Source organism: Pseudophryne corroboree, chromosome 2, assembly GCF_028390025.1.
Source record: "Pseudophryne corroboree isolate aPseCor3 chromosome 2, aPseCor3.hap2, whole genome shotgun sequence".
NCBI lineage: Eukaryota > Metazoa > Chordata > Amphibia > Anura > Myobatrachidae > Pseudophryne > Pseudophryne corroboree.
Genome location: NC_086445.1, coordinates 811,519,399 through 811,542,165, shown reverse-complemented (window position 1 = coordinate 811,542,165; position 22,767 = coordinate 811,519,399). Strand labels below are relative to the sequence as shown.

At 43.7% G+C, this 22,767-nt stretch overlaps 1 protein-coding gene across 1 annotated transcript in view; it reads left to right on the top strand.

Annotated features, from left to right (window-relative positions):
- TMEM183A (transmembrane protein 183A) overlaps positions 1-22,767 on the top strand; it is a 111,123-nt gene that overhangs the window by 61,609 nt on the left and 26,747 nt on the right. The window contains exons 3-5 of the mRNA XM_063955667.1: positions 967-1,131; positions 3,383-3,545; positions 14,692-14,872. Coding sequence (XP_063811737.1) covers positions 967-1,131; positions 3,383-3,545; positions 14,692-14,872 — 509 coding nt within the window. The remainder of the gene's footprint in view (positions 1-966; positions 1,132-3,382; positions 3,546-14,691; positions 14,873-22,767) is intronic.

Sequence of the window (22,767 nt, the reverse complement as noted above, 5' to 3'; positions counted from 1 at the left end):
CATCCACTACGGACTACGAGAAATAGAATTGTCGGTAAGTAAATTCTTATTTTTTTTTAGACTTTGACAGGTCTGTTTTCAGTAAAGTTCTGCTGTTTTGTTTATTTTTTTTCCCTGTATTTGCTTGTATGTTTGGAGAGAGATAGATATAGATATATAGATATATATATAGATATATTTATATTAAATGTAGCATTCCTTTCTGCTGAAACAGTAAACATGCAGAAAATGAATTCATTACTTTGGACCTTTTTCTAATTTAATGATGAAGCTGGGTAGCAAAAAAATGCTGTATTTTTAAGTTAAAGGTATGAAAGTTTTTTCTTTTCAGTGATCTTCAGGATACATTTGTACAGTGTTTCACAACCTCAGTTCTCAAGGCACACCAACAGTCAAGGTTTTAAGGCTATCCATGTCTGATCACAGATGAAGTATACCCTTTTCAGACTGTGCCCATATCCTGAATTATTGCACGTGTACACGCAGCAACCCAGGATATTATGCAGTGTGAGAGCACCCTATTGAAATAACCTGGGTCTTTCTCTAATGGGCCTTTCTACTCTGGTAAAGACCAGGGTTAAACATGACTTTGACCTGGGTCGCAGAGCACTGTGAACTTGAAGAGCCGGCACTTGGAGATGATGTTATCTCCACATGCCATCTCCACATGTGACACGGTGACTACATCGACCTGACAATAAGCCAGTCTGAAATGGGTCTCAGCCGGTCGCACCCTGGATGTACCCGTATACAAATCCTGGGTGCGACTCGGCATTAGTGGTCTGAAAGGGGTATAAATCACAATCAATAAGGTACTAATTAAGTCAGCTGTTCTCAAGTATGGCAACCTTTTAACCAGGACTGTTAATATGCCTTGAGGACAGAGGTTGTGAAACACTGCATTAGTTTATGGTTTTATAATTCAGTAATATGATTTTATTTTTATTCTTGAATTTGTTGCATCAGTGAAAGTGCTCTGTGGCTTGGAAGCCTCTCAAGTGGCCACTGATGATGGGTTCTCTATCTTATCTGAGAATGAACAACAGTATGAAAGTAGCGATGAAGTGAAGGACATGGAAAATCTAAATGGAATCTCCTCTTATAGGAAAAAGAAAAGTAAGAAGCACAAAGGTAAGAATTATTTTTTTCTGAATGAAATTGGATTACAGGTGCTCCCCTGATCATCTGATATCACATGCCTCACAATCGTGCAGATGTATTAAACTTGGAGAAGTGATAAAGCAGTGATAAGTGGAAGGTGATATAGCACCAGCCAATCAGCTCGTAACTGTCATTTTTCAAACCCGTAATTGGCTGGTGTGTTACCACCTTCCACTTATCACTGCTTTATCACTTATCCAGTCTTAATACATCTGCCCCTCTTCTGTCTGAAACTATCACCAGCAGGTGAGCCTCTCTTGCTTAGGTTGCCTTTTATTCAAACTGCTAATGAGATTGTTAGAAGCTTTAAACCACCATTCTCAGTTTAGAAGAAGTAAAACCTCCAGCTTATCAGGTAGGAGAAAGGACCTGCTGCTTGTAACTGATTAAAGAATGGAAGACAAGCTAGTGCCAATTAGTGTACCGCATTCCCTTGCATGGCTCGCTTCGTTTGCCATGCTGCGAGCAAGGTGCCTCGCTCTGCTGCGCTCGGCACAGTTTACTATTCCTAATCATAGTCCACGTGGATGGTAAAGTATGAAAAAGGTAAAAATCTATTTTTATTTTTTAAAAAGCCATGTCGAACTTTTCATGTGTTGCCCATTTGTCCATGTCGACCATGTTACTGTCGACCTAATGACTGTTGATTTTAACATTGTCGACCATCTGAACGGATACCGTCACATTGCCATTTGTTGTTAAGGGGCATAACTGGGTGGTAATGGGTATCTGCACAAGAGTATGTTGACAGTATTGCTGGCTATGCACAGTTGTTCTACTGTTTTCAGACTGATCCCTTGCACCACAGCTAAAGCTGTTTACATGCGGGGGGACGGCCAACACAGGGCTATTCCACCCCGCATGTCTGACCCCCCCCTCCGCCCCCCACAAGGGTGCAAAAGCATTGCACAATGGCGATGCTTTTGCACCCGCTGAGCAGCTCCCTGAATGCGCAGCTCCTGAGCGCTGGCAGGCCGCTACTTGCAGCGGCTGCGTGTGACATCATGCTGCGGCCCACCCCGCAACGGTCCGGACACGCCTCTGTTGTCCGGACAGCGCCCCGCCAACAGCTTTCTAACGGCATTGGCACTCTCGCCCAGCGACCGCCTCTGCCTGTCAATCAGACAGAGGCGATCGCAGCCCTGAGATGCTTTTAGCATCTCACTGGGCTCCCGGAGTGCACACGTGCAGTGCGACCACTGCGCGTGCGCACTCCACAAAAGGATTCAGACTAGTTCTATTTAAGATGTGATGTTACCCATAGCAACCAATAACATTCCAGGTATTATATTCTAGAAGGCGCTAGATAAATGAGACGTAGAATCTGATTGGTTGCTATGGGCAATATCCCGTCTTAAATAGAACTCCCATCTTAGTAAATTTACCCCAAAGTGTGTAGCTAGATGTGGTCCGGTCGCTTACATGCCTACAACTCTATGTGCATGGAGAATAATGTGATTATTCCCCTGTATACAATGTAAGTGTTATTATGGCTGACTTGCGGTCAACTCTGCCTAGCCTAGGTTGTGTAAGGAAGTCTTTCTTTTTCTCTTAACACCACTCCACAATGCAGTTCATGGATTCTTACCACCCACCAGCGGTTATCTGGAATCAAGCCTCACGATAAGCAAAAGGTGCAATTACCAATCACAACCATTCAAATTTTGCATAGTCCAGTGGTTCCCAAACTTTTTGGAATCACTGCGCCCTAGAGTATCAGAATTTTTTTCATGGCACGCCTAGGACAAAAGATTCTTACTGAGAAATTTAGAAAGAAATATTAAATGAAGTAATAAATTGTGTTTATATATCATCCTTAGGCTCAGTTATGTGGTGGGGACAAGATTTGCTCTGTTTGTCCACATATTTATGATTTGCAACTACCAGCACTGGTTTGCGTATTTACATTGTCCGTAAATAATTTGAATTTGTTCTGGACCACCAATCCAAGGCACCCCTGCAAGTGCCCGAGGCACCCCAGGGTGCCATGGCACACAGCTTGAGAACCACTGGGATAGTCCATTATTAATATTCTTGCTAGGTCAGTTTGTTGCTGAGCCAGTGCATCTAATCCCATCATGCATCATACGGTAATGACAAACCATTGTACACAACAGTCATGTCCTAAGCTTGATTATTATGTAAATGTTTTGTTGTCATCCTTAATGTCACTATATTTTAAAAATATTGTTGTTTAAATTCATTAATGCTCATGTTTCAGAGAATGACACCACAGATATTACTGGAGAGGATTATCCTATTGACATCTGGCTTCTGCTCGCCTCCTACCTCCGTCCCGAAGATATTGTGACGTTTGCTCTTATTTGTAAGAAAACTTGGACCGTTACTTGCACTGCTGTCTTTTGGATGAGATTGTACAAAAGGTGTGACATGTAGTGTAGAATATTAATGACCTACACTTGTATCCTGATAAAGTGGTAAAGGAAATGATCTGCACAAAAACCTTATTAGTGGCCGCACATGTTTGGGGTTGACAACTGTTTTACTTATATTTCTATACTTTCAAAAGTATTCAGATCAATTCTTATTTTTCTGAATAAACAAGTCATACATTGAAAGTTTGCCCTGTGACACTTTTGTGTCAAAGCCCTGAAACTCAAAATTTTATTTTCACTAATGTTCCCTTATTTATGTTCTGAAGCGCTATTAAAAAGAAGATATGTTTGCAGTACACTACTAGCATTGACCTTGGCCTATCCCAAAACTGTTTTGCAAGTTTCATTCCTCTTGCACAGATAGTTTGCCTGTAACACAGCGTACGAAAAAGTTGTGTTATTCCTGTTTGTCGTAAAAATTATTGAAAAGTCAAGCAACGCGTTAACTTAATATTTTTGGTTAAATTGAACAAAGCGCCCAACTAATCTTTCCGTATGCTAATCGAGGCTCACTGGGCAAATTATGTGTCATGTGCACGTATGCCGAAGATAATAAATATCCCAGAAGGCCTAGCACGTCTAAAACAAATAAATAAAAATGGGGAAAAAATTTAGGAAAGTGTTCAAATTGACAATTGACTCAGCATACAAATGGCAGAAATGGTAAACAGCGCCAAGAAAACTGTTAAGCAAGCCTTGCAGCAAGATATTAACATGCAAAAGTTTGTGCTAAGATGGTTGCAAGGCTTCTCACTTCCGATCAGAAAGAAAATTGAAAGCGGCTTTGCACTGACATTTTGGAAGAAATTTAAGAAGATTCATATTTTTTAGAAAAACTACCTGTGATGAAGTGTGGAACTTCCAATATAATCCTGAGACAAAAACGCCAGCAAATCCAAATTCAAAGCCGCGTTGTTTGCTTTGATATGGGAGGAATTCAATTGCTGGCAGGAAATTTAAAACCCGCAGCTGCAGTGTTTTGCTATGCAATTGCAGGACTGAAAATGAGACTCTCTAATTTCTATAGAATACACTGTTTTTGTTTTCTTTTAAGCACCCCTAGCACCAGTCTGATTTTTCCTAAAATCATTCATTTCTCCTGCAGGGTCCACAGGTTATCCACAGGATAACATTGGGATATGAGGTAGCGACAACGGATTGGCTCCAAACGATCAAAGCTTTTGGCCTCCCAGAGTGCAACGGGCATGTCTCTATAGCCCTGGCTCAGGCAATTAGTTTTTTTGTTGGTGCGGCATGTGATCATAGGGTCCGGGGGTAGTATGATGCCGCAATCCCTAGGGTTGATGTCAGCAGTGGGGAATAAGACGCTCCCTTGGTCGCCCCTCCCCCCGGTTCATAACCAGTTTTCTGCCATGAACTAAGTTCCCTCTTCCGTATGAGACGCTGTGTATCTAAAAGGACCCAGTCGCAGCATAGGCAGCTGTATGACTGGTGTGTTGGTGTTCACTTGGGCATCTGTGTTCACTGTAGGTTCATGGGGCGATTGTGTACACTAATACCATCTGGATCCACTCAGCGTTCACTAACGTATTGATCGATCCTGGAAACGGGGCAAAGTGTCCCTGTATCCCACTCTCCCGAGCACAGTGTAATACAGCACTATCTACCTTTGGTACGAATAGTTAGATAAGTGCTTGATGCATAGGAGTCTGTAAACTATTGCTGCTGTTTTCTTTCACTGGGTGACTGAATACGTCTAAACTCCTATATAAGGTAATGCAGTAATATGTTTCTCCTACATACTTGAAATGTATCTGTAGTTGATTATGTGCTCATATTGTTTATTATACTAATGCAGGCCTGGCCAACCTGTGGCTCTCTAGCTATTGTGAAACTACAAGTCCCAGCATGCCCTGCCACAGTCTTAGCATTCCCTAATAAAATGGCAAAGCATTCTGGGATTTGTAGTTTCACAACTGCTGGAGAGCCACAGGTTGGCCAGGCCTGTACTAATGTATAACCTGTGACTGATTGCTAGTGTGTTTGCTGAATTTATTATTTTCGGTCAGTTTTCTGTGTATTCCGATCCTCCGTACTGGTGCAAAGCAGGGAGGTATCAGATTGTATGTCACTTTAACAAATTTTAAAGTGATTGCAGTTACAATTTGTGTAGTTAACACTGTAAAGGTGTGTGATTTATTTATCATGTCTGAGAGGTAAGGGTGAGGAGCATACACTCCACAGCAGCACCAACACTCATGTTTGTCTTGCAAAGCTGAGTAAACCTCTCCGCATCTGGTTCAGAATGGATTATGTGCAAAATGTTTTAGCTTTCACCAAAGCCTCTTGAATAATCCGAGGCAGGCACAGGTTCAAGTTGAACCCACATGGGCTACTTTTGCACAGACATTATCCAGTATAGCTGAGCGGATAATGCCAGCTCCTATACCAGAGAGAGGTTACCCTATTAACCCTTACATGCAACATTCCACCTGGTGGCTATCACATCCAGTACAGGGATCGGCAGCCTCTCAACAGAAACAGGCTGAAAGGCCGGTGGTAAGTAAATCACATAGACATGAAACAACATCTTCACAATTTACACATTTTTCAGATGAGGACTCGTCAGAGGATGAGGACCCATCGCACTCCGGGTCTGCATACAGAGACGAGGACAAAGGCCTCAGATCAGTGGACATTCCTGAGCTAATTAGGACTATGAAAGCCGTTCTATCCTTTGAGGAGGCAGCAGAGCCTTTGTTAAAATCTAAGGCACCTGTGTTTAAAAGTCCCAAAATAGTTAGGACTGAGTTTCCTGGGTCAGAAGAGCTGACAGAAATTATGCAAGAGGCTTGGGTTACACCCAGTAAGAAGTTTAGAATTCCAAAGAAATGGAATTCCCATTATCCTCTTCTGGATGGGGACTGTTTTAAAAAGGGAGGTTGCTCCCAAAGTAGATACGCATGTCATCCGAAAATCTACATTACGCAAATCTACATTACGTCTGCCTTCAACATCATTAAATGATGTCACGGATAGGAAAATAGATGGTTTTCTTAAAACCATTTTCTCCTTGTCTGGGGCAATCATAAGACCAGCCATGGCTTCAGCCTGGACAGCAAAAGCATTGGCAGCCTGGGCTGATGAATTGGAGGATGACCTATCAATGGCATCTAGAGCAAAAATCCCATATTGCACATACTGTATCAAACAGGCAGATATTTTTATTGAACAAGCAGCCTTGGATGTGGGTACAATTGCCTCTCGGGCATCAGCAGTAGCAGCTCACAGAGCGGTTTGTGTATGTACATGGAAAGCTGACTCAGAATCCAAGAAGGTTCAAGAGTTTATGCCTTTTACTGGAGATATTCTTTTTGGTAAACAAAAAGTATTTTGGAGTCAGAAGTAGGCTCCAAGAAAGTGCAGTTTCCTTCCCCACACAAATCCAAGCCTAGATTTCCAGCTTTTCGGCTCTTTCGGACTCAAGGAAAAGCAAAAGGAAAGGCTTATGGCAAACCGTCTCAATCTGACAAGTCTGGTAAGAATAAAAAGCATTGGGCTACCAGGGGGCCGGCTTCCAAATCAGAAGATATGCCATCAGCCTGATGGTGCGCGCCTCCACGTGGGGGACCCCAGGGTGGGAGGCCGACTTCTTCAGTTTGCACAGATCTGGCAGCAGTCTACCACAGATGCCTGGGTGCAAGAAACGGTATCTCACTGTTATGCGTTTGCTTTCAAGAAACACCTTCCTCAAAGCTTTTTTTGTACCAGCCCGTCTTCAGTGGAAACGAAGGCTAGGTCTTGGCAAGAGGCAGTTCAGAATTTGCTTCAGTCAGGAGTGATAATTCCAGTTCCTCCTGCACAACGAGGACAAGGTATTTATTCCAACCTGTTTCTAGTCCAGAAGCCAAATGGGTCGTTCCGGCCCATACTCAATCTAAAAGTGCTGAACAAGTACATTTGGGTGCCTCGGTGTCATATGGAGACTTTACGTTACATTATTTTGGCCATGGAGCCGGAAGATTTTTATGGTATCCGTGGATATCCAGGACGCCTACCTTCATGTTCCTATAGCACTGTCCCATCAGCACTATCTCGGGTTTGCTATACTCCAGCACCATTTTCAGTTTCAGGCCCTACCATTTGGACTGGCCATAGCTCCCAGAGTGTTCACCAAAATGATGGTGGTAATGGTATCTTATCTCTGTCAGCAGGGGATAAGGTTTTTTTTTTCCATACCTCGACTATTTATTAATCATGGCAAAATCTCAGGAATTGCTTCAGTGTCATCTGCGACAGACAATAGCTTGTTTGCAGAGACACTGTCGGCTCATAAATTGGGCAAAGTTATCCCTGGTTCCATCACAACAGATGACTCACTTGGGGGCTTTGTTGGATTCGAGTCTTCAGAGAGTAATTTTACCTCTGAACAAAATATCCAAATTTAGTCAAGGATTCAGGAGCTGCTACACAGTCAAAAGGTATCCATTCACGCAGCGATGTGGTTGATGGTATCGACATTTGACATAGTAGAGTATGCTCCGTTGCACTCGAGGCCTCTGCAATGTCTGATACTTTCCAAATGGAATGGTTTTGATCCGACAATAAAAACGCAGACTATGGTGCTTCCTCTGGAAGTAAGGAGGTCATTAGCCTGGTGGCTACAGACATCCCATCTGGACAAAGGGAGACCCTTTTGTATATCAGATTGGGAAATTCTGACAATGGATGACAGCCTTCAGGGCTGGGGAGCGGTGCCAGGGGCAGTGGACCAAGGAAGAAAGTTGCATGCCAATAAATATACTGGAACTTCGGAATATATATATATATATGTGTTATTCAGGCAAAGGACATCCTTCAGGGGGAAACCAGTCCAAATTCACTCGGACAATGCAACGGCAGTAGCGTACCTCAACCATCAGGGAGGAACTCGCAATGAAAGGGGTAAGTCGCACATTAAAGTGGGCAGAACTTCATCATAGAGCCTTGTCCGCAGTGTTCTTTCCGGGAGTCCTAAACTGGGAAGCAGATTTTCCCAGTTGACACGCCATTCATGCAAACAAATGGGCTTTACACACCTAGGTCTTCCAAATTTTGGTAGACAAGTGGTTACCGGAGATGGATCTCATGGCGTCCCGTCAGAACAACAAAGTTCCCGCATGTGGGTCAAGAACAAAGTATCCCTAAACGATCTTTGTGGATGCCCTGTCAGTGAGATGGGACTTTTGTATGGCCTATGGGTTTCCACCAAATGCCTTGTTACCCAGGGTGATGCGAAAGGCAAAACAAGGAAGGGGTGCCGTGATACTAATAGCTCTGGCTTGGCCCAGAAGACATTGGTACACAGATCGGCAGAGGCTGTCGATGAATGTTCCATTCCTACTCCTTCAACGTCCAGATCTACTGTCTTAGGGTCCTTGCTATCCTAAGCACCTGGATCGACTGTCTTTGACGGCGTGGCTCTTGAGACTTCCATCCTGAAAGCAAGAGATTCTCAAAACAGGTAATTCAAACAATGCTCAGAGCAAGGAAACCTTCCTTAGCTCGCATTTATCACTGACTATTGCAAACCTATATTCAGTGGTGCAGTGACTGGAAATTTGATCCTAGGTCTTTCAGAGTTTCCAGAGTCCTAGCATTCCTTCAGGCAGGAATGGACTAAGGTCTTAGGGTGGCTTCCTTGAGATTGTAAGTGTCCGCATTGACTGTGTGGTTGCAAAAAAAACTTGCTAACTTATAGGATGTGCACACTTTTTACCAGGGAATGCTGCACATTCAACCTCCTTTTGTTCCTACTACAGTGCCTTGGGACTTAAGTTTAGTTCTAAAAGTCCTTCAGGTTGCCCCATTTGAACCACTAAAACGAGTGGATCTTAAATAGTGACAGCTAAAGTTCTCTTTCTACTGGCTATTGTTTCAGCTAGAAGAGTTTCAGATTTAGGGTCATTGTTATGTCGCCCTCCTTTTCTGATTTTGTTACCCAGATTTGGTTCTGAGAACCGCTCTATCTGGATATCTTCCTAAGGTGGTATCTAAATTCCACCTTAACAAAGAAATTGTAGTCCTGGCCTTCCAAGGGCCAGACCTTTCTGCGGGAGATGCATCATTGGACGTAGTCCGTGCTTTAAGGGTCTACGTGGATCGTACCAGTGCCATCAGAAAAACAGACTCTCCATTCTCTACGGATTTCACAAGCGAGGATTGCCTGCTGACGAGCAGACACTGGCGAGGTGGATTCGAATTACTATTTCAGAAGCATATTCTCAAGCTGATCTCCCTGTTCTGGCTAATGTCTCTGCTCACTCTACTCATAAGGTAGGTCCGTCATGGGCAGCACAAGGTGGTGCTTCAGCAGAACAGATAGGTAAGGCAGCCACATGGTCTTCCATTAACACATTCATTAAACATTATGCCTTTGATACCTTTACCTCTCAGGACGCTGAATTCGGGCGAAGGATTCTCCTGGCCAATCAGGAGCTTCCCCACCACTAAATTGCTTTGGGACATCCCAGTGTTATTCTGTGGATAACCTGTGGACCCTGCAGGAGAAATATTTGTTATGGTAGACTTACCGTTGATACCTCTATTTCTCCTAAGCCCACAGGATCCACAGGGATCCCACCCTGACGCATCTGATTTGAGGATCCTTTCACTCACTAACTTCTTCCTTCTTGTACGGAAGGGTGTGCATGTGTTCTTCTTCTCGCCTGATTAGGGCACTCTATGATGCTCCTGCCTTTAGTTTTGGAAAACAACCAAATTGCCTGAGCAAGGAGGCAGGGATATAGGGATTGGCCCGTTGCATTCTGGGAGGCCGGAAGCTTTGATCATTTGGTGCCAATCCGCTGTTGCTACCTCATATCCCAATGTTATCCTATGGACTTAGGAGAAATAGAGTTATCAACTGTAATTCTACCATAAAGAATATTTTTGGAAAAATCACAGGGACTTGCTGTAGCGCCCTGGTTGCACTCCCCTTAGGACTAATTAAGTAATTGGAAGTTTCCAATTAGCTTAATTAGTCTGTAATTACTCCCCTTCTGAAGCAGTGTCTTCTGCAGCAGTGGTATGTAGTGTGTTTTATGTGTGTGATAGTGTGGGCGAGTGACCCCCCCCAATCCCCTTTCAGTGTATTCCCCCCCATCCTCCCTGGAGCTGGTTGCTGGGAGAACTACATATCCCAGCAGCCCTTGCGCCTCCTCAGTGTAAAGATCGAGGGGAGACCACTGTGAGCCACGGAAACCACCAGAGGGGTATTTTCTTTCTTTCTTTCTTTTTTTTTTATTTTTTTTTTTAATTGGATACCGCAGGTATGTGAAGCGCATATATACAGTAATCCAAAATTGGGTGCTAGATATGCAAGGTTTTTTTAAATCTCTAAACCTTGTGCCCACTTGAATTCCCCCCAAGGGTGTTATTTTGCCAGACTGGTTTCCAGAAGGTGCCAGAGTGAATCAACATTACTACAAAAATGTTCTAGAAACTTTGAGGGGAAAAAATAGGAAAAAAAGAGGCCAGAGTTGTGTAAAAATTGTCTTATCCTCCATCAAGACAACACCCCAGCCCACACAGCTCTCTGAAGCAGTTTTTTGCTGAGAAACAGATTGGAGTGCTAGAACCCACTCCGTACTCTCCAGGCCTTGCTCCGTGTGACTTCTTTCTGTTCCCCAAAGTCAAATCTGTACTTAAGGCAGTTGCACCACAAAGCGGGTTCGTGCTGAACTCGACTGTCCCCAAAATACCGACTCCACCAAGTGACAGGAGCTGGGTGCTGTGCTGCAGTATAACATTACGTGCAGCACTCTGCTCCTGTCACAATGTAGGAGACTGCAAATCAACAATGTCTCCTAGGGCAGCCCAATATTTCTGGGGATTCTTGGCATGCCCCCCGGAGTGCCAAAATGGGTTGGCCAGCAAGGCCGTACCCCTTTTCGGCGGCACGTGCCTTCAGTTCATGAAGGTGTCTTTTTTTTTTTTTTTTTTTTTCTGCCGCGCTGAGTGCCTTTTTAACCCGAATCAATGGAACCCATTTAGCATCATTTACTGAGGTAAAGAAGAAAATGGCAGAGCTTTTGAGACAGCTGACAGTTAATGTGTTACAGCACAACTTTGACCAATGGGAAAGAAGAGCTCAGCTGTGTGGGGATGCAGAACATGAGTACATAGGAGGGGGACGGAGTTAAAATGTACTTAGTATATGTAAACGTAAATTATAGCATTGGGCTGTTTCTTTAATAGCCACACCTCGTAGTAACGGATTTAATGGGCCAGTGGATTGTTCACATTTGTATTTTTGAACAGAATTTATTGTACATACGTCCATTGTTCCTGTGTTTCACCTACATGTTTTCCTGTTAACGTTAAGTTACGGTACATACTGTAGATCATTGATATTCTCTGCAATTTTATCTCATGAGGTAAATTGCTTACAAAATGCTGTGCTACCTTGAATTATTTGCTTTAGCTTAATTGCATTGTTTCATTGTGGCATTTTTGGTCCCCGAATCTCACAACTAACGGATTGTCCCATAAAAAAACCTGCCTCAAACTTGTGAAGTTTAGCCCTTACACGTACTGTACATAGACTATCTGGGGCACATCCACTGCATCTATTGCTCGTCACTTACATCTCTCACTAACGTAACCCACAGTCTTGAAATGTCAAATGCATTCCACGTTTTGTGTTTATTTCCAAATGACTATTCTAAAGTTTTGAATCAATTTTGAAGGTATTTTAGTTCATATTTAGTGAAGTGACACTCTTCTTCAAACAGCAATCGCATGGAATAATGGTGTTTTTTCTTCATCACTCTGACTGCAAGAAAAATCATGTTTTCAGGCTCTGATAAATTTTTTGTTATACTGAGCTCCACAGTGTAATTTTACTACTATTGCAGCATCAGTCACATGACTTGTGACGTAGTGAGCAGATATTTTGATCAACCCTCTGAGCTCTGGTTTCAATGTACAGTCCTACTCCCTTTCCTACATGTAACATGCCGATAGCAATGGACCGTACTTGGTTGCCCTCCAAAAATGTAAAAGTAGATAAACTTTTATAAGAGGACAGCTAAGAAAAATGGCCCAAAAGGTACTTAACATGCTTTTTATATCAGCATACTCACAATAAAAATAAAAAAAATGTAGTTAGAGATACCAAAAAAGAGTAACAACTCCATCTTGGAAAACTTTACTAATAGTTGTTTATAGCCTGCCTTAGGGTGTATACACACAGTGAGATATTTTCTTTCGATTTTGACTATATATATAAGAAAAGAAAGTCACCTTGCGATCCCGATGCGCGGTCCCGCCAGGTCGGCATCGCAAGAAAAGATACTGTGCAGGCAAGTCAATTCTTGCTAGATCGCTGTACTATATAGTTCATCTCACATGTCAATGACATCTCACATAAGCCAAAATCGTAAGCACACATAGTCCATATCTCAAGAAAAGTTAGTCAAAATCTGTGCTATCTGAGCTCAAGGGAAATCGCAAGTGAAAATCGGCCATAGCAAGGATCTCACCCTGTGTACACACCCTTATACTCTACTTTTCCAAGTTTTTATGCAGCAGTACATCAGCCATTGCAGATATAGGGGGAGATTTAATTAGCTGCGGAGTAAGCCCGTACCTATTCAGTTATGTGCCACATCCTTGCATGTTAAGCCCCAAAGGGTACATTTAACTCTTAAATCTGCATTAAATGCAAGAAACACAAACAAAATATTGCCACAAAGCGCCTAGGAAAACAGTACCCAATGGTTGTATAATTTAATAGTTGCTCTGCCACATGCGCTGCCACAGAACACTGTGTGTGTGTTCAAGGACGAGAAATGGGTTAAAAAAAAGGGAGAGTGGCTGCGCAATGTGTAAGAGTATATATATGCTAATTAGGAGCTGACATGTAAAAATGTTTTATTAGATGGATAGCATTAATTAAGCACGTAAAAACAATATTATAGTGCAATATAATAAAATATAAAACAGAAACACCTTGAACTTAAAATTGTATAGTGTCCTCCGGTTTTAATGAGGAAGCAAATCAAATTGAATGTCCATATGCGGATCCACAATCGGGTAAGCAGTTGAACAACAGATGTTAATAGACGGAGACCGTAATAGGAAGTCTGAGTGTGGCAACAAACAAAACTGCTGTATGAATAAATACCTCTCTGTGGGCTGGTCCCGACCGAGCGTCCTCGGTCGTATGTTCCTGCAGTGCCCAGCGCTGAATAATGCAGCAGAAGTCCATAGCCTGTGACAACTCGGCCTTCGCCCCGGCTTCCTCCTCCACCGCCGGTAATTTCCATCTGCTTGCTGAGTTGGTCACACTCGGATTCCCGTCCCGGCTTATCCACCTGCTGCCGGTGATTTCCATCCTCTGGGTGTTACAGAGAGACCTCGGCTCCGGTCATGGCCTTGCTAACTGCCGCCGGTGACCTCCGTCAGCACGCTGCTGATCAACTGCTTCCATCCATTCAGGGATAAACACACACTCTCTCCTTCTGCTGCATTATTCAGCGCTGGGCACTGCAGGAACATACGACCGAGGACGCTCGGTCGGGACCAGCCCACGGAGAGGTATTTATTCATACAGCAGTTTTGTTTGTTGCCACACTCAGACTTCCTATTACGGTCTCCGTCTATTAACATCTGTTGTTCAATTGCTTACCTGATTGTGGATCCGCATATGGACATTCAATTTGATCTGCTTCCTCATTAAAACCGGAGGACACTATACAATTTTAAGTTCAAGGTGTTTCTGTTTTATATTTTATTATATTGCACTATAATATTGTTTTTACGTGCTTAATTAATGCTATCCATCTAATAAAACATTTTTACATTCTTACATGTCAGCTCCTAATTAGCATATATATATATACTCTTACACATTCTGCATTAAATGCACACTGGGTCTTAATGCACGGAGATACCCATAGATTCCTGTATCTAACGTGGCACCTGTGGGTAAACGCGCGTTACCTGCTGGTTTACTGCGCAGGGAAAATACAGAATAATTTAATAGCTCTGCATGTTAATCTCAGGGCTTTACCCGCTTGGTAAACACCGCAGGTAATTGAATCTGCCTCATAGACAACTTACCAATATGTATTTGATGTGTTATGTACAGTACTTTCAATATTGTGATATTTCAATGATTGTTTTGCAGACACTACCATAAAAGCTGCTACCTTCCTGTTACTTTACTTCCAGCGTATATCTACAGGCTGCGCGCTTTACGAGCTTGTGTCATTCGTTCCTTATATCATATGTATGAGCCTTTCTGTTCCAGAGTGGCTAAAAATCCTTCATTACCTGAATCAACACCCAACACTTTATTAAATTCAAAAGTAAGTTGTTTTTATTTTCTGTATGCTTTTAATACAGTAGGCATTTTCTTCTGGCTAATAAATTACTCCGATATTTGGCTATTCCCAGATCTGTTACACTGGTTCAGTGTCTTTTGAGTTGGCACCAAGTCAAAATGATACAGAAGGCAATCTAAAATGAAAAACCTTCTTAAAATTTTATATATATATAAATATATATATATATATATATATATATATATATATATATATATATATATATATATTGTATAAAAAATATTTTTTTATTTTTTTTTTTGTCATATTATGTGTTTTAATAGGTTAATGAGTGATTTATTTAAGGCACATATGCTGCCCCTGCCTGGCAAATTCCTGTTTGCTTCCAATACACTTACATCAGTATGGGTTTGCTGTTGCTTTATATGTTACCTTGCAGCATTACTGAAGTGCCCTGTTTCTTGAAACTTGTTCACATAGACGTGGATGGCTTCCTTAGTGAAAAAAACAAAAAGTAAGCAGGAGACTGGTTTATTTGAAGCTTTGATCGGACAGATACAACGATGCCAAGTAGCCACATGTATTTATAGGGCACTATAGTCCTACAATTAATGCTTTATTTATAAACTTATTTGTGGGTAATTGTAATACACTTCCAATATTCTTTGAAATATTTTTCGATCTGAGGCACTTTCATTGTGTTTTTCATATGCAGTAGGGGCAAACATTAGGGGCTTATATATTAATATTTTTTGTATTCCTTGAAATACATGAGGAAGTTGCATGATGTACAGCCGCAGATTTACATCACTGGGCTGTTGATCAACCTAGATAGGTCACACCATTGGGTCTTAGTGTATTGACAAATATGTTTAACTTCTGTAAATTTTACTCTTCATGACATCCGAAAAGAAAAATAAGGACCCTTTGCTTAGTAGGAACATTACCACATTTGCAAGCAAGGTTTCACTTTATGAGCTCGGTCAGTGAAGGACCTGTTCTGTACTATATTTGTATTTATTAATATGTTGTGGAGGTTCTGTATTCCCTGCTAATGTATAATGCTGCATCCTCCAAAGACTTCAGTGAAATAGCTCCTTTTAAAATGCACTGTAACACTACAGCTAGGGATGGGATCCAACTGTCAGAATCCTGACTGATCTTGGAGGTAAGTACAATGGTTAGGCGCTAGGGGGAGGTTAGAGTTAGGCTGCAGGAAGGGTGAGTTTAGGGAAGGGATGGGGAACCTTCGGCCATCCAGCTGTTGTTAAACTACACATACCAGCATGCTTTGCTACAGGTTTGCTGTTTGGCCATGCTAAAACTGATGCAGGGCATGCTGGGATGTGTAGTTCAACAACAGCTGGAGGGCCGAAGGTTCCCCATCCCTGGTTTAGGGGTATAGTAAAAAATACTTACCAGTATGTTTCGGGATTCTGACCATTGGGATCCCAACTGCTGGTATTTCGTATTGAACCTTAGAGCTATATGGGCCTATATATCGTTCCAGATCGGAACGATATTTCGGTCACATTGGTGCGTGTGTATGCTCTAAATAAGTTATACAGATATTCAAGTGTCGCATATCAAATTAGTTCAATTTTGTGAAGCAGTTTGTCGCATTTGTTTTTGACTAAGATGCCTTTTTAAGTGGAAAGGACCTGGCAAGCTGAAAAGGGTGTTTTTGTGCGATGCAGCAGTGTATGAGGGCACATCTGTAGCCAGTGGGAAATGCTATGTTATCCCATAGTGACACCAGGGCTGGAGGCTCAGAGTTGATGATGTATTTTTGGGTCTGCCTTTCCCAGATTCTGAGTAAAAACATACTGTAGGGACTTGCTGGAACTCTGTGTTTCTGCTACAGAGTGCAGCAGGGGCGGTAACTGAGTGAGACTAGTAGAATAGGAGTAGAACTGAAGATTGGGAATTCCGAGGCCTTCCTCCCTGGTAGGTTTGTACAAAGTGCAAAGTCACACACTTGGACCCTTGTCTGCCAAATTTAATTCAGAGAATTGGCTTTGGACAGGTAGGGGGGCCATGAAAGGGACATCAACCAGGAGCACCTGGAAAACATACAGCAGTCTCGGTAGAACATTCATTTTAACAACATTCTTCCTTTTGAAGGGATAATTCCAACCAATATATTCTCATCACAAAGAACATTTTGTCCCGGTAGTGAACTAATTGATCCGACACAGATGTTTTCACCCAGAGCCAGAAGTGACGTATGAAAGGACAGGCCCAACATCAGCGATACTAATCCACTATAAATCCCCAACACATTTGACATTTTTGGAGAGGCCTGCAATGTATCTGTGATGAGGTGAAAGATGGCCCCCATGGAACATTAAGTACAAATGTGTCGGCCATTGGGAAAGGCCAAACTTAATACCAAAATGTTCAGTAATTTTAGCTCTCCTATTCTTAAAATGTGTCATGCACCTAGTCTGTGCAGAGCTTCAGTGAGAGTCCTTGCTGGAGAAACCTTTATCTAGTAACCGTCCTTTCCATCTTTAGCATGGTTTTCAAAGTTGTGCTGCTACAGGACTCCTCTGAGGGTGCTCTGCAAGGAATCCGTATGTAATACCGATGGCTGGGATGCCGGCTGTCAGTATACCGACAGCGGCATCCCGGCCACCAGGATGCTGGCAGTGTGGCGAGTGCTAGTAAGTCCCTTGCGGCCCTGATGCGCTTGCCACAGGTTATATGCTCCCTCTATGGGTGTCGTGGACACCCATAGAGGTAGAAAAGCCTGTGGCAACGGCATTCCGGCGCTGCCCTTGTATCGCTGTTCGGGATCCCGGCGTCGGCATTGTGATTGCCGGGATCCTGTGCGGCGGTATCTTCACCACTTCCCGTTCTGCAACAATAAAAGCAGTTGCATGCTTTGCTTCAGTCTCCAGCTGGTAGACGGGGCACACCGCCTGCTACCATCACAGAGGAGCCACAGATGAGGGTGGACTGTTAGTGGAGGGGAATACTTAACAATACGTGCCTACTGCATTGATTGGCACAGCTTTTTGTGTTGTCACAGTCTACCAGTTAGTTTTGTAGATGTACTAACAAAATGCACCCTCCTTTGCACTGTTCTTCCTTTACTGACAAACTGCTGCACAACACTACACTAAATTATTTATGTTCATGGCTCTAAAGAACTGTCTGTACTTGCACAGCCGTCACTCCATCACTAGGATTTGCTACTTTGCCATACTGGTTTAATCCTCCAAACTGTCAAATGTCGCTCTACAGCACCTCACTTAAGTACAAATGTCTTCTACTTTCAGATAGCTCCTCCTCTCCACACCATTATCCAAGAACAGCAATTTCCGCTTCCCAACCTTTAATACTGCTTACAGTGTAGTTTAGCGTGCAAAGGAATTTGTACAATTTCTCACGGTCATAATAATTTCATGTAATTGGCAATCACATTCCGCAAAACGAACACTACCAGTCATGTATTGACGTGATATGAGTCGAACACTAAACCACACTGTTCCATTTGCTAAATGCCTACATTCACTTACTATAGTGTATGCATGCATTGAGCCATGAAGATGGTGCTGGAACCATGTCGAATGCTGATCATTTCTCATCTTACTGTGTGTGTGTGTGTGTGTGTGTGTGTGTGTGTGTGTGTGTGTGTGTGTGTGTGTATGTGTGTATATATATATATATATATATATATATATATATATATATATATATATATATATATATATATATATATACTGTGTGTGTATATATATATATATATATATATATATATATATATATATACTGTATATATTATTATTATTATTATTATTATTATTATTATTATTATTATTCAACAAAAACACAGAGGTGGCCAGACACACCAGCCATTCTAAGGGGAAAATTTAGTTAGCTGCAAACTTAGCAGTGTTTTCATTACTGTAATTGGCAGTGCTGTGATGTTTGCAGAAACATAATGCACCCGGCCACTAAGGGGCCCATTCAATTTGTTACAATCTCAAAAAGTGCAGAATATCTGCCTGTGTTGCCACAGATTGTGTCAATGATAGCCTTTAGTAATTTACTACTTTAATTGCAAACTCCATTCAAATTTTGTGATATTTTACTCTGGTAAGCTTATTGCAGACCAGAGATTCCCAGTAGTTTTTGCTTGCTTGATTAGACTTGGGGGCAAATTTACTAAGATGGGAGTTCTATTTAAAATGGGATGTTGCCCATAGCAACCAATCAGATTCTAATTCTCATTTCTCTAACGTCCTAGAGGATGCTGGGACTCCGTAAGGACCGTGGGAAATAGACGGGCTCCGCAGGAGACATGGGCACTTTAAGAAAGACTTTTACTCTGGGTGTGCACTGGCTCCTCCCTCTATGCCCCTCCTCCAGACCTCAGTTTGAGACTGTGCCTAGAGGAGATGGGTGCACTGCAGGGAGCTCTCCTGAGTTTCCTGCTAAGAAAGTATATTTGTTAGGTTTTTTATTTTCAGGGAGCACTGCTGGCAACAGACTCCCTGCATCGAGGGACTGAGGAGAGAGAAGCAACCCTACTTCTCTGAGTTGCAAGGTCTTGTTTCTTAGGCTACTGGACACCATTAGCTCCAGAGGTATTGGAACACAGGTTCGTCCGGGATGTTCGTCCCAGAGCTGCGCCGCCGTCCTCCTCACAGAGCCAGAAGAAAGAAGCCGGGTGAGTATGAGAAGTAGGAAGGCTTCAAAGGCGGCAGAAGACTTCGTGAGCTTCACTGAGGTAACACACAGCACTGCAGCTGTGCGCCATTGCTCCCATACACCTCACACACTCCGGTCACTGTAAGGGTGCAGGGCGCAGGGGGGGCGCCCTGGGCAGCATTATAAACCTCTCCTATGGCAAAAAGAGATATGCACATGTAAAGTTGGGCACTGTACATGTATATAAAAGAGCCCCCGTCATGTTTTACATATTTTGAGCGGGACAGAAGCCCGCCGCCGAGGGTGCGGGGCTTCTCCCTCAGCACTCACCAGCGCCATTTCTCTCCACAGCACAGCGCTGAGAGGAAGCTCCCCGGACTCTCCCCTGCTTACAGACAGTGACAGTGTGTTTTCAAGAGGGGGGGGAGGGGCACATAATTGGCGGTATACAAGTGTTTTAGCGCTATTGGAAGGAACATACTGTGTTTTTTTTCCTGGATTATAGCGCTGGGGTGTGTGCTGGCATACTCTCTCTCTGTCTCTCCAAAGGGCCTAGGGGGAACCGGTCTTCAGAAAAGAGATTCCCTGTGTGTGTGGAGTGTGTCGGTACGTGTGTGTCGACATGTTTGACGCTGAAGGCTCACCTAAGGAGGAGGGGGAGTGCATGAATGTCAGGTCGCCGTCGGCAGCGCCGACACCGGACTGGATGGATATGTGGAATGTCTTGAGTGCTAATGTAAATTTCTCTAACGTCCTAAGTGGATGCTGGGGACTCCGTAAGGACCATGGGGAATAGCGGCTCCGCAGGAGACTGGGCACAAAAGTAAAAGCTTTAGGACTTCCTGGTGTGCACTGGCTCCTCCCCCTATGACCCTCCTCCAAGCCTCAGTTAGATTTTTGTGCCCGAACGAGAAGGGTGCACACTAGGTGGCTCTCCTGAGCTGCTTAGTGAAAAGTTTAGTTTTAGGTTTTTTATTTTCAGTGAGACCTGCTGGCAACAGGCTCACTGCATCGAGGGACTAAGGGGAGAAGAAGCGAACTCACCTGCGTGCAGAGTGGATTGGGCTTCTTAGGCTACTGGACATTAGCTCCAGAGGGACGATCACAGGCCCAGCCATGGATGGGTCCCAGAGCCGCGCCGCCGGCCCCCTTACAGAGCCAGAAGACAGAAGAGGTCCGGAAAATCGGCGGCAGAAGACGTTCCTGTCTTCATCAAGGTAGCGCACAGCACTGCAGCTGTGCGCCATTGCTCTCAGCACACTTCACACTCCGGTCACTGAGGGTGCAGGGCGCTGGGGGGGGGCGCCCTGAGACGCAATAAAACACCTTGGATGGCAAAAAATGCATCACATATAGCTCCTGGGCTATATGGATGAATTTAACCCCTGCCAAAATACATAGAAAAACGGGAGATAGGCTCCGCCCCCTTATCGGCGGCCTTATCTCCTCAGCACACTGGCGCCATTTTCACTCACAGCTCCGTTGGAGGGAAGCTCCCTGGCTCTCCCCTGCAGTCACTACACTACAGAAAGGGTTAAAAAAGAGAGGGGGGGCACTAATTACGCGCAGTATTAAAGATACAGCAGCTATAAGGGGAAAAACACTTATATAAGGTTATCCCTGTATATATATATAGCGCTCTGGTGTGTGCTGGCAAACTCTCCCTCTGTCTCCCCAAAGGGCTAGTGGGGTCCTGTCCTCTATCAGAGCATTCCCTGTGTGTGTGCTGTATGTCTGTACGTTTGTGTCGACATGTATAAGGAGAAAAATGATGTGGAGACGGAGCAGATTGCCTGTAATAGTGATGTCACCCCCTAGGGGGTCGACACCTGAGTGGATGAACTGTTGGAAGGAATTACGTAACAGTGTCAGCTCTGTATAAAAGACAGTGGTTGACATGAGACAGCCGGCTACTCAGCTTGTGCCTGTCCAGACGTCTCATAGGCCGTCAGGGGCTCTAAAGCGCCCGTTACCTCAGATGGCAGATATAGACGCCGACACGGATACTGACTCCAGTGTCGACGGTGAAGAGACAAATGTGACTTCCAGTAGGGCCACACGTTACATGATTGAGGCAATGAAAAATGTTTTACACATTTCTGATAATACGAGTACCACCAAAAAGGGGTATTATGTACGGTGAGGAAAAACTACCTGTAGTTTTCCTGAATCTGAGAAATTAAATGAGGTGTGTGATGATGCGTGGTTTTCCCCCGATAACAACTGATAATTTCTAAAATGTTATTGGCATTATATCCTTTCCCGCCAGAGGTTAGGGTGCGTTGGGAAACACCCCCTAGGGTGGATAAAGCGCTCACACGCTTGTAAGAACAAGGGCTCTACCCTCTCCTGAGATGGCTGCCCTTAAGGATCCTGCTGATAGAAAGCAGGAGGGCATCCTAAAAGGTATTTACACACATACTGGTGTTATACTGCGACCAGCAATCGCCTCAGCCTGGATGTGCAGTGCTGGGTTGGCGTGGTCGGATTCCCTGACTGAAAATATTGATACCCTAGATAGGGACAGTATATTATTGCCTATAGAGCATTTAAAAGATACATTTCTATATATGCGTGATGCACAGCGGAATATTTGCCGACTGGCATCAAGTCTAAGTGCGTTGTCCATTTCTACCAGTAGAGGGTTATGGACACGACAGTGGTCAGGTGATGCGGATTCCAAACGGCATTTGGAAGTATTGCCTTATTAAGGGGAGGAGTTATTTGGGGTCGGTCTTTCAGACCTGGTGGCCACGGCAACAGCTGGGAAATCCACGTTTGTACCCCAGGTCGCCTCTCAACATGAGAAGACGCCGTATTATCAGGCGCAGTCTTTTCGTGGGCAAGCGGGCAAAAGGTTCCTCATTTCTGCCCCGTGACAGAGGGAGAGGAAAAAGGCTGCAGAAATCAGCCAGTTCCCAGGAACAGAAACCCTCTCCCGCCTCTGCCAAGCCCTCAGTATGACGCTGGGGCTTTACAAGCAGAATCAGGCACGGTGGGGGCCCGTCTCAATGAATTTCAGCGCGCAGTGGGCTCACTCGCAAGTAGACCCCTGGATCCTTCAGGTGATATCTCAGGGGTACAAATTGGAATTCGAGACGTCTCCCCCTCGCCGTTTCCTAAAGTCGGCTTTACGGATGTCTCCTTCTGACAGGGAGACAGTTTTGGAAGCCATTCACAAGCTATATTCCCAGCAGGTGATAATCAAGGTACCCCTCCTGCAACAGGGAACGGGGTATTATTCCACACTGTTGTGGTAC